The sequence below is a fragment of the Micrasema longulum genome, unplaced genomic scaffold (assembly GCF_059751315.1).
Source record: "Micrasema longulum isolate JH-2025_06_02 unplaced genomic scaffold, ASM5975131v1 h1tg001401l, whole genome shotgun sequence".
Taxonomy (NCBI): Eukaryota; Metazoa; Arthropoda; class Insecta; order Trichoptera; family Brachycentridae; genus Micrasema; species Micrasema longulum.
This window is the reverse complement of record NW_028278587.1, coordinates 53274-66213: the sequence shown is the minus strand read 5'-3', so window position 1 is coordinate 66213 and position 12940 is coordinate 53274. Positions and strand designations below refer to the sequence as shown.

The 12940-nt window shown below is 31.8% G+C and overlaps 1 protein-coding gene across 1 annotated transcript in view; it reads right to left on the bottom strand.

Annotated features, from left to right (window-relative positions):
* Positions 1-12940, bottom strand: part of LOC148275530 (peroxidase-like) — a 74012-nt gene that overhangs the window by 7953 nt on the left and 53119 nt on the right. Inside the window, exons 5-9 of the mRNA XM_088235566.1 lie at positions 10474-10552; positions 8535-8680; positions 4912-5153; positions 2955-3087; positions 1028-1190 (exon numbers count right to left, since the gene is read on the bottom strand). Of these exons, the coding sequence (XP_088091692.1) occupies positions 1028-1190; positions 2955-3087; positions 4912-5153; positions 8535-8680; positions 10474-10552 (763 nt within the window). The remainder of the gene's footprint in view (positions 1-1027; positions 1191-2954; positions 3088-4911; positions 5154-8534; positions 8681-10473; positions 10553-12940) is intronic.

Here is a 12940-nt window from a genome sequence, read left to right as displayed (position 1 = left end):
GTGTTATGTCACCATGGCTGTTCAACGTGTATATCGATAACTGCATGAAAGAACTGAAAGGCTTAAGAATGGGAGCAAAAACGGGTGATTTAAAAGTCAATTGTCTTTTGTATGCTGACGATGCTGTACTCCTTGATAATAACAAAGAGGAACTGCAATTCTTGGTAACAAAGGTCTACGATGTATGCAAGAGAAGCGATTTGCTGATGAATGTCGATAAATCGAATGTGATGGTTTTTGAAAGAAATGAAAGTATGACTAAATGTGAAATCACTGTGAATGGAGTTTTACTAAAACAAGTAGAGGAATTTGTGTATCTGGGAAGTATGATAAATGCTTGTCACAAGAGGCAAAATTGGCAGTTCACAACGGAGTCCTGGTCCCATCCCTGATGTATGGGAGCGAAGTATGGACTTGGAAAAACAGGGATGAAAGTAGGCTGAATGCTGTCGAAATGCGATCTCTCAGGCGAATGTGTGGTAAAACTATGTACGATAGATGCACAAATGTTGAGATCCGTACATTATGTAAGGCTGAGACAAGCATTATCGACAAAATCAAGAAAGGAGCTCTGCGCCGGTTTGGACATGTAGAACGAATGGACAGCGAGAGAACGGCTAAGAATATTTACAATGCAAATGTTAATGGATGCAGAAAAAGAGGAAGACCGAGAAAGACATGGCATGACCAAATCCAACAATTACTTAAAGATGGACATGTCAAAAGTCGGAATAATCGGCGCGCGTGCATGAGAAGATGTATGAATGTAGAGGAAGCGAGATCTGTATGCAAAGATAGAGTGTTGTGGCGTTCTATCCTCTCTGCCTACCCTTACGGAGAAACGGCGTGATGGTTTTTTTTTTTTTTTTTTTTAATTCTAGAAATGTATGAACTATTAGTAGTGAATTTGAATTATTTTACCTTCTTCATCACAGATTACTTTGGAAATTTGATTTAAGAAAAATGAATTAGAATTATTTCACCTTCTTTATCACAGATAATTTTGATGTAAAATATTTATGCTTACCTTGCTCCAGGTTTCTTGAACAAGTGGTTAGTAACTTCCTGTGTGATGGAGTCATCCATAGCCTGAGCCACTTGGTTCATGAGACCCATCAGGTACTCATCAAATATACCAGCTCGGTACAGATCAAATGGACGCCTGATCAGGTCAGATAACCGCTTTGACGCTAAAATAATAACCAAAGTATTGATTTATTTTATTTTACACTTTATATACATATGCAATTTATGTGCATATAAGGGCGAGAATATTGCCTTAAGACAATTTCCAATGGAAACAATCAATAATTTAAATTAGGTACATTGTTGTGACATCTAGGTAAGTGCGATCCAAAAAATACAAGAATTCAGCACCAATATGATTTTGAAAAAAAAAATTAATAACAAATTACCATCTTTATTTTAGCAGCTAAACAAACTGGCTTTGGAGTATCCACATATATGTATCTTCTACATAAATGGCAATCTCAATACTGTTAAATAAGATTTTTAATAATAAATAGGTTGTTTGTACTCTTTAAAAAATAAAAAAACCAGTAAAATATATGTGGTGGTAAATAAACACCAAACATCAAAATCTTGCGTTTGGTTCATTTCAGATGGGTCAGACAAATCCATATGGTATGATAAAATTACTTGGGGTAAACACTTAGGTATAAAAATAGTGATGATGTTTCATTTCTCAGTCCCATCTCAACACAGGACTCTTAGTCCCATGGAGTTGGCACTTATGTCTCAAATTATGTACAATAAACTTATGTATGTAAATAAATAAATAAATACATCGACAAGATAAAATCATGTTCTAAAAATGAGCATTGTCGCATCATGTCACATCAACATTACCTTGCAAAACGCATAGTAGAGTAAAAAAGATGAACTGTCTATGCCAGTTTACTGTGAATTCAAAGCTTTAGCGTAGCGCCCTTTTACTTTGCTTCCTATTTACTTACCGCTGGATGTAAAATACTAACTTCCACCTAATACCGAGCAAGTCCAGAAACCTCAATGAGTGGAACACAAGATGTAAGGTTAGTGCCGCATCCAGTGTATATGTATAAATAAATCAATGAGTGTAAATTGATTTTCATTATTTTATTTCTTATTATTTTTTAAATATATTATTTAGTGGCAGGCAAACACATTAACTTGTTTAAACATCTGGGATCCAAATTGCTCACTAGAAAAACTAAGACCATTATTTACAAAACTCTCCTCAGACCGGTCATTGTATATGGTGCCGAATGCTGGGTTATGACCAAAAGAGATGAAAATATGGTTTTAGTATTTGAAAGAAAAATATCAAGGAAGATATTTGGTGCTGTCAACCAAAACGGAGTGTGGAGGAGACGGTTTAATCACGAATTAGAGGCACTGTATGGCCAACCCAACATTGCACAATTTATCAAAATAAGAAGATTACAATGGTTGGGCCATGTGCACAGAACGAATGATAATCGTACCCCAAAAAAGATTCTCTAAACCACTCCGGAAGGCAGAGGAAGCAGAGGCAGACAAAAATTTAGATAGCTGGATAATGTGGAAAGTGACATTAGAGCAATTGGCCTGGCGAACTGGAGAAAAGCCGCAGGGTGCAGGGACGAATGGAGACAAATTCTGGAGAAGGCCAGGGCCCACAACGGGCTGTAGCGCCACTGATGATGATGAAACATATTAACTAACACACCACGATGTTGACTAAACTCTAACAAATTTTCTTTTGCAGGGTAGGTACTAAATAAATGAAATAATGGAATATAATCATAATAACCCTAATTTTACCATGTCGCATCGTGTGGATTGTACGATTGCGACCATTTTGAAAATAATATGCATTTCATATTTTCATGAAATTTGTTTGTGTTTGAGATATTATCAGAACAAAGTGATTTCAAGTACCTGAGATGTAAAACTATATTTTCTTTTCTTACCAATAAACTTATGAGCCTTGGACCATCTTTCTACTGCAGTCGGTAATAGTGAATGGCCAAATCTAAAGGCTGCAGCAGCGAAAGCATCAATGACGCTTGGATTCACATTTTCATCATATCCATCCCAGTAGCCCTAAAATTTAATTGTAAATATTGTATTTTATTATCTGTTTATCTAAGAATGCATGGTTTCCTTACAAATAAAATGGTTAGTTTTGTCTAGTTGGAGGAAAATAAAATAAAAAATACAAAGGAGGAAAGGAGTTATATTAGCTTTCATAGACATTTATTGATGTTGAGATAATGTTAATGATTATTAAATATATTTAAAAAATAGCTTCGTTTATTTTAAATTTTTTATGTGCCACTTAATTTTTTTATAATTTAAAAACCAACTAGTTTTGGCAAAAACCCTATGCCTCCTTCAGGGCTGGTATTCCAAACGCTCTCGCGGAAGTTTAAAAATAATTTATCTCATATATTTACGTACAAAATACAGGAGATAAAGTGTTTTCTACGGCCACGAGAGTGATTCAAAATAGCACCCAGAGTTACGTACCTTAATAACTATATAAGGACATTCAATCCATCTATCTTCACATTCGTTTGAAAATGCCCTAACAAGGCGAAACAATTGTCACGAAATTGTTGTTTTTATATTTTTTATATTTGTAAAAATAAAATAAAGTGTTCAGTAGACTCTAATCAGTGTTTGATTTCTAAAATTATAAGTTTATATTTTACTTCATAAAAATTGAACTTTTTCCTCCTACCAATTATTTCAGGAAGCTAAACTTTTGAAGCTACAAAAAATCTATTGCCAGCAATGTCTAAAATATGTTTTTATACGCCAACATTTATTTCCTAAAAAATTCAATGGATCTAGTCAAAGATTTAAAATAGTTTACGTGAAATCCCTTATTGTAAATCCAAACTCGGGCAAAGATACTCATTTTCCGTAACCAAAACTGTTCAATGCATTTCATAAAGAAAATATGATAGAGATTAATTATTTGAATTTGTTTCGATTAAATTTTTTTTAAATTATGGATAAAAAATCAGATTTAAATAGCTTTTTTTTACTTGACTATTTTTACTTAGAAAAAAATGTGTTCCAATATATTTTTTGATTAGAACTTATTTTTTTATATATATTAATATTCAATTCTATTCAAATTTAAAGCGGTTTTAATTTTTTTTTTTCGTTTGTTTTTTACATAATGGATTAATTAAACCTCCCTTTGAATATTAATTATAAAAAATAGAAAACTAACAAAAAGGATAAAAAAAAGTGTATAGTATTTATGATAAAAGTAACAGCTTCTAAAGCTATATATTTATTGTCTTAGAATGGGGAGGCAATCTATAGTTCGGCAGTTTAGAGGAAATTATATAATATGATAGAGAAAAAACAAAAAATATGTAAGTATGTATACTTTTACTACTCATTAAACCTATTATACACGTAATTAAATACAATTTATTTAAGATTTTTTATGTTTAATTATTAAATAATTATGTTTTGTAACTTGAATTATATAAATAAAACTTTTATTATGGTTGATTGGAAAAAAATGTGTACAAAAGTAAAATAAATAAAAAATATAAATTTGATAAATGTATGTAATGAATATGTGAATATTTAACCATACAATAAATAAACAAATTTCATATCAATCCTCCCAGGAATCGTACCCAGTATTTTAAGTATGTTAGGCGAACACGCCAACTGCTACACTACGAGGCGGAGTTTTTTCCACTCGATTTCATTTTCCAGGATTTTTACCTTTCTGGTTCTACGTCATACACAGAACTGTATCGTTCATCCGCCCAGACACAGACTGATAATACCCTAAGGTTAATAGAAAATAGAAATCAAATTACGGTAGATTGAGGTGAGTACGTGAGACCACAGCCCAGTTCATATTATTATTATTTGTGGATATAGTTTTCTTACTTCCTTATTGAGCAGAAGTCCGAACTTCTCCATGACTTCTTTCCCCAGCAGGATGGGCAGGAACTCGTTGTAGGTAATGTGCTGGATCTCTGCGATGACGATCCTCCGGGACTCCTGGAAGATGGTCTCGTCATCCCAGTGCGGGTTGACCTCCCCTAGACCTCTAGCCACCCTGTTGTGCTCTCGGGCCATAAGGGTGTGCATACAGGTCAGGACAAGCTGCTCGTTAACACGAATCTCCCCTAAAAATAATACACCAATTAAATATAATAGCCCGAAATAAAATGAAAAAAACGCAACAATAAAAATATAAATTTGAAACATTTATTAATTATTTTATCTCATATACCTACACACTACACATACATTATTATACTGTTTCACATAGGATTTATATTGTCGGCCTAACTTGTAAAGCTCGTAAATCTCAAACTGTATTTTTTCAGGGTAGAGTAAAGCCGATTGATACTTCAGTAGTGTAGCAAGGAAGTTTTTTTTCAATAATTAAAAAAAATACTACACTGTACGGATATACAAGTTTAGTTTTACACTCATAAATTATTTGAAGCCCTATCAGAAAACGCCAAAATATCACTTTTAACCATTTGTGGTCTTACGAGTTTACAAGTTAAGGTGGCGGTATAATGTTATTTATTTATTTATTATAATATATACGACCTAAGCCAATTACATCATAAGAAACATTATGTATAAGAAACTGAACAAAAAGAACACAGAACTGTAGCAAAGACAAACACGGACATTAAAATAATGATATACAATATATTCATAAACACGATAAAAATGTAAAAATCCATCTTCATCCCTCACTGTTTAAGTGACGAAGAGATCTACGAAAAGCCGGAAAATCTATTCCAAAGAATTCCAAGTTTTGTGACGAATTGACTTATCTACACATTATGGACATTGAGGCATAAAAACAAAAGTTGCTTTTATAAGATTTAATAAATAGCAAATGTTGACTTCTGGTGACATGGTTGGAAACATGAGAAGAAATTAATTACAACTGAGATGGGACATCACAATAATGATATTTATTGTAATATCTACCCCAATAAAAAAACCCTCTAATAAAACAAATACACCATAAGTATTTTAATGAGTTGAGATCTATGCACCAAGTTAGGTATTCCATTGAAATTGTGGTATTTTTTTACAAAAAAAAGTACTAGGTACCAACAGATTTGTTTTAATCACCATTACACGCACATAGTTATTATAACGTAGTGAGGCTCATTTAAAAGCATATTAGCATTGAATAACATACATAGGCGTTTGTATTGCAAGAAAAGTAACGATTTAATAATCCTAATCCTAACATCGTGAGTGAAAACAATCAAGTATCCTCCCACGACCACCTGGAGATGAAAAAATACCGACAGAAAAAGTACACATTTTATTATTATAAATCGTTACAGAAGCGGTTTAAGCATTAAAAATGAAATTGACTTATGCCATAAGAGATTATTTGATGTGCGTAGGCGGGTAATATAATATTTATTCAATAATATACAATTCAAAAATAAATATGTAATCGATAAATACGATTTCTTTAAATTTGTTGCAACAGAGAGAGAAAACATTTTTGAGAAGGTGAATATGGGAGTCTAGGCATTTACAGGTCTTATGACGTGTCATTGGCTGGTTTAAGTGACCACTTTACACACTGTGTAACATTTACTCTTCTGCATATGTTTGAACATTAAAAGAATTTAATTATTTCTTCATTAATAAAACAATATCTGGCACTTTGTGCAGAATTTAGACATTAAAATTCCATGTATCGATAAATAGTAATTTATGAAATACAATGAGAAATACCATTGTAAAACCTAATATTTATTATGTATTTTATTTATTTATTTAAACGTCTTTTAGGCTCTCATATGCATATATACAAATAAAGACAGACATGTATTTTACACAAAAGTAGCAAAAAAAAAAAAAAAAAAGATTTTTAGAAGAAAAAGAAAAATGTTAAAAATATCGTCTTTACACATTAGTATAAAAGTGGAAAGAACAGAAGTGCATTTTTAAATATAAAGACAGAAATACATTTTACATAAAAAAGGAGCAAAAAATAAAAATGAATTAAAAAGAGTAAGAAAAATATAAAAATATAAATACATTTATGAAATGATAAATAATCATCATTTTATAAATGTACTATATTTAATGCATGTTACAGTTTTGTTTTTATCGGGTGCTTACCTATGAAATGGGCCTTGCTCTATGGAAGTCCCCGCTTGAATTTCAAAATTTAAAGTTGCGATCAACTAGGTCAGATAAAAAAAAAAACAGTTTTGTTGGCTGCAATCGGTTTTGGCAAACCTCAAACCTTAAATTCAAAACAGGGAATTCGATACAAAAATAAACGAAATTCCGTTCGGCCCTCTCCCTGGTATCACGCCTAAATATTGTCTAAAATAATCGTCTTTGACCTGGGATTGGGCAATAAATTTAATATTTGTTCAAAATCAAGAAAGTGGACAGACTGGACAGCCTTTGGTATGAGTGCGGGAAACGAAAAGTGCATAGTGTTCGGAATGCATATCCTTTGTATTCTAAACTAAACCTTTCCCTTCCCCTAAATTCATCCTTTGTCTTATCAGTCTTATCCCTAGAAGTAGTTTTGCACGTCTAAATTTATTGTTTCAAATTATATATATTTTAGACCTTAATTATGTTAGCATTTTTAAACTTTTAAACCGTAAAAATTATTCTTGTAAGGATGGGTTGCCTTAACCAGCCGGACCAAAGGAGGGGATTTGGATCCCCCATAGACCGATTTTAATTCGATAATTCAAGTATTTTTTGTAATCGTAAATTTATAGAAATAAGCATTTTCCTGTTTTCGTTTTTAAATTTTGAAATAGTTGTTATTTTTTTATTATTAAAACTAAAAAAGACGTTAATAATACAAGAGTCAATTTCACTTTATGTACATAAGCATTCAGAAAACTAACAAAAATGATTAAATACACGAATGAGTAAAATATGAGTACGCGATAACATGAATAAATTATTGCATGGTCAAAAACACTTCCAACGTTTTATTCTCCGGACGCCATATATAAGTAGGTGCTGGGGTCATTTGGTCTCTCCGTTCAGATCATGTGTAATTTTTGGATGCTTAGTGAGGGAAAGGTTAATCAATAAAACAAGGCGTTTTTGAACAACGTAACTGTTTTTTCCATGTAAATTATCTGTTTAATTAATTGAACTCTATCTCTATCTCTTTCTCTCTCTAACAAAAAACGAAAAAACAAACGACTAATGGATTTTAAAAAAAACACTGCTGGAAAAAATATTTGAATTTGAAATTCTTACGCAAATGAAAGTTAGCCACGTTAAAATATGCTAGTTTATAAAATAATCCATTTCATAGATAAGCACCAACAAAATTGGTTTAATAATTTTCACATTTAAACCCCCTAATGATAAATTTATATTTTTTTGTAATAAAATTTTATTTTTATACTACTTAAATGATAATAAACTGTTTGTAAAAAAAACCTATAATGAAGTACCTATTTAATTTATTTTTTCGTAAAATAATCTCTGGAAAGCAACACGCTTTTCAATTAAAAAAAAAAACTTACCTGCTTCAAAACAATACATAGACTTGTTGGGTCTGGTACATCCTTCATCAGGGATATCCAACTTTAGGGGAAGAAGGTCCTTCAATCCGTACTCTTCAAATACTGGGTTCATCCGGAGAAGTCCGCCTACACCAGATCTTAGTTTCCTAAATGTCAATTGAAAAATAAATAAATAAAATAATGTCCATAGTCCTTACGTATAAAATTATTATCTGAGCCAGTTAGGACTTATTTATTTATTTTCTTCACTTATTTATATATACGCCCAATAGGCATTTTTAAGGACATATTTTTACATGAAAACATATAAAGAAAAGTAGAAAGACACAATGGTATATAGTAGACTTGGTGGGAGTGGAAGGAGGGAGAGAGGTATTTAAAATTTAATTTAATTCAGTAATCGTATGAAAGAAGACAACTTGTTATCAAAGAAATCAAGGCTGGTATGTTTGTTGTCAGACCTAAGAATAGGCATAGGGGAATAAAAACCATAGTTAGTTCTATGGTTATTGGTATGAAAGAGTAAGTTTTGTCTGAGGTTTCTAGTTGGGATATTTAAGTTTATTGAGCTCAGTATTTCAAGCGCATCAAAGAGTGAGTTAAGAATTTTAAATAGGATTAAAAGGTCGGATTTATTTCGGACTTATTAATTTATTAAAGTAAATTATAATTATCAGTATTACAAATCATGTTCTCATGAAATTTATTTGTCATTAATTAGTACGTGTATAAGCAGAAATGAAATGTTGGAAAATTAATTTGAAATTCAACATAAAGTCAATCATTTAAATACATTACCTACTTGGTCTTTATCCAACCTATAAATTAGATTATTTTGGTGCATGTACGTAATGGTGTAGATGTTGGAAAAAAATAAAGATGTTACCATCAAATTTATCTTGATCGGTATTACGATTATTGATGGCAAAATAATTACAACGAAGATGATACAGCAAAATGAATTCATAATTGCGTGTGATGATCTTAGATTTGAAGGCTAAATGTAATAATATTTATTTATTTATTATGTATACGGCCTCAGCCAATTAATTTTAACAGTTACGGGAAGAAACATATGTACAAGAAACTGAACAAAAAGAACATAAAGCTATGTAGCAAGAACAAACAAAGACAAATAAAAATAAAAATAAAATATTAGCTTACTATATATTCATAAACACGATAAACATTTAAGATTTCGAGCCAAACCATGCCAATCCATCTTCATTCCACCCTGTTTATGTGGCGAAGAGATCTATGAAAAGCCGGAAAATCTATCACAAATAATTCCAAGTTGTGTGACGAATTGATTAATCTACACATTCTGGACATTGGGTCATAAAAACAAAAATTGCTGCTAGAAGATTTCATAAATAGCAGATTTTGACTTCTGGTGACATGGTTGGGAACATGGAAAGAAATTGATTGTAGCAGAGATGGGACATCACTTATAGCATTTAAGATTTTTTGAAAATGCATATAAGGTCCATTTAAGTTCTACGTTTCTCCAATGAAGATAGATCAAGAGATTGGTCTATTTTAAACTAGAAATCTTTGCAGGAACCCCTTTGCAATCCAATATAACACATTTCTTAAACGATTATTGAGTGTATTACGTAAACGTGAATTACCACACAGCTACATCAAAACATGGAAGTGTATTTGTTTGCACACTTGCAAAATAAATTAGTTTAATTTTATACATGCGTTTTTTAGGAATTTACAGACGTAACATTCACCATTCTGTCAGATAGTGACTTCCACATTCACGTATACCAATTTTTCGTTTTTTGTATATTATGCTTGGGAAGACTCCACATTTTACATGTACGTTGGATTGACTTAGAAACTAGTTTTACCATACGTCTAGACGTGTGGCGAAAACTAGCGACATATTTTGTTGAAAGGAAGTAAATGGACAGTTTGGAAAATAACAAACCTTGAAAATTTCTCTGACACTCCGTATACTGTGTTACCATCTAGAACTCCGGTAAGTGTGTTGAACTGTTGACGAGAACCTAAAACAAAGAATGAAAACATCAGTAAAGGCATGCTTATGATTTTGATATATATATAAAAGAGGTAATTGAAATACACAGACAACCAAACAACACGTTTATATTGTTTAGGTGTCTTTTTAGAGACACTCATACGGCAAACAACAAAATGACATTGAATTTATACTAATGCATGGTATATAATATGATGTTAATTAAAATACACAGACAACCAAACAACATATTTATGTTCTTTCGGTGTCTGTTTAGAGACACAAATACGACAAACAACAAAATGACATTGAATTTATACGAATGCATGGTATTTAATATGGTGTAAATTAAAATACACAGACAACCAAACAACATATTTATGTTCTTTCGGTGTCTGTTTAGAGACACTAATACGACAAACAACAAAATGACATTGAATTTGTACTCGTGCATGGTATATAATTTAATTAATTAATTATTTTACGATTTGTTCCAAAAGTATTAAAACATTAATGCTTCATATTTTTTTTGCGCATAAATATACGTTGTATCATATTGTTTTCAGGGTCTGGGAGGTCCATTGTAAATTTTGATTGCGTAATGCCCTCTGTCCCAGAACACTCAGCAGTATGTACTAGTAGGTACAAGTTTTCCCTTAATACGCCTTTCCATTACTTGCGGTAGGTCGCATTATTTAAATGCCTTTGTACTGTCATTAAATTTTGTGCGCGGAGAGGACGTAGTAAATATCTTATTGGAATATTTCTTCCAGTGAAAGAAAAAAATATTTATCGCGCTGTACGATCACGGATAATAATAATGAATTACATTCGAACCGAGATATAAAATACCTGGGCCGCGATTATAAAGACTAACTTTATCGGTATACACTGAGGCGGTACACTTAACTTTTTTATTATCTCTATCTACCTCGGTACGTTCCATCGACTTGTCATCTCGACGCCACATGATCGAATCCAACCAATGAATGACGCTGAAAACTTAGTCCGCGTTCCTTATTTAATTAAAATTTAGAATGGTTTTCATTTATATTTTTAATAGGCTTCTGTGATAAAAAAAGGGCACCTTTAAAGCGATTATTAACTCGAATAAATTCCAATTCAAGCAAAAAATGCTCACTTAAACATAATTTTTAAATGATTTTTGACATTTATTACTAAGACAGTATACTTAACTTTCGTCTGTATTTATCTATCGAGATATAGCCAGCTCTTTCGACTTCTCGATACGTACACCCAAGAAGACAGTAAAACCGATGGAATAATAATAATAATAATAAAATTATTTTTTTTATGGTGGCAACATTTTTACGGCTAGATGATTTTATATGTTAATAGGGCAGCATCTAGCCACATTCTCTCTGCTTCTAACCGTTCATTTTTAAAATGGACAGTTGTGTCAGAATTCAATTCTACTTCAAAATTGACTTATTTTTCTGTTATATTTTGAATAGGCTTTTTAGGAAAAAACTGTCACACGTTTGCAAAATAAATAAAAAATAATTAAAGCAAAAACTGCTAGGTGGAATAAAATTTGGTCATTTTTTATGAGTAGCAATCTGTACCGTTGGGTACTAGACCCGCCTTTACATACCAATGTACCTATCTCAAAACTTAAAGATGGGGCGTTGGTAGTGTATCTTAGTGATCGCTTGGGAGAATTCATCTTCAACAATACCGTCATGATAAAGGTATGAAGTCCTTAACTGCCCATTGTTATCGCGGCCCTGGACATAAGATAATCCTCTTTAAAAGAGAGCTGGGTTAAAGTCCTGCCATTTTACCCCCGAAAACCTCTGTAAAAGAGAGTGGGGAAAACTCTGTATAAGATAAAATTTCTATCTGAACTGACCTATATATAAGAGAGAGCCGAAACCGTAACATCAATGGAAGAGCGTTTGGTTTACAGATGTAGCCGCAGCATCACTGCTTGTGCACGTGCTGACAAGTTAATAATGTGTATGGTGTACTTATGTATACCTAAAGAGGTATAAAGTATTTATAAGGTATAAAGTATGTACCTTTCTACCTAATACGTACACATGTCATGTATTTTTGTTATTTTTTGGACCTCCTGTACATATGTACATAGTAGTACATGCACAATAGGAATAGGAAGCCTGGTTATGTTTGTAGACCTCTGTAAAATAAAACATGTATTTAAGAAATACCTCTTTATTAGAGAAAAATGTGCCGGTTCCATGGGCCCTTTTATTTCCAAGTTTGACTGTATTAGTTTTAACTTTGCACTACGATTTTCTTTGAGTATACTCTTTATGTTTTTTTTTAAAAATAAATAACCCGCTAAGCCTAAGCTAGTTAGAAAATCTGCATATAATCCTCAAATGTCATCAATTGTCCAATAGTTATTTAATATATGAGCCTCTCTCCCATA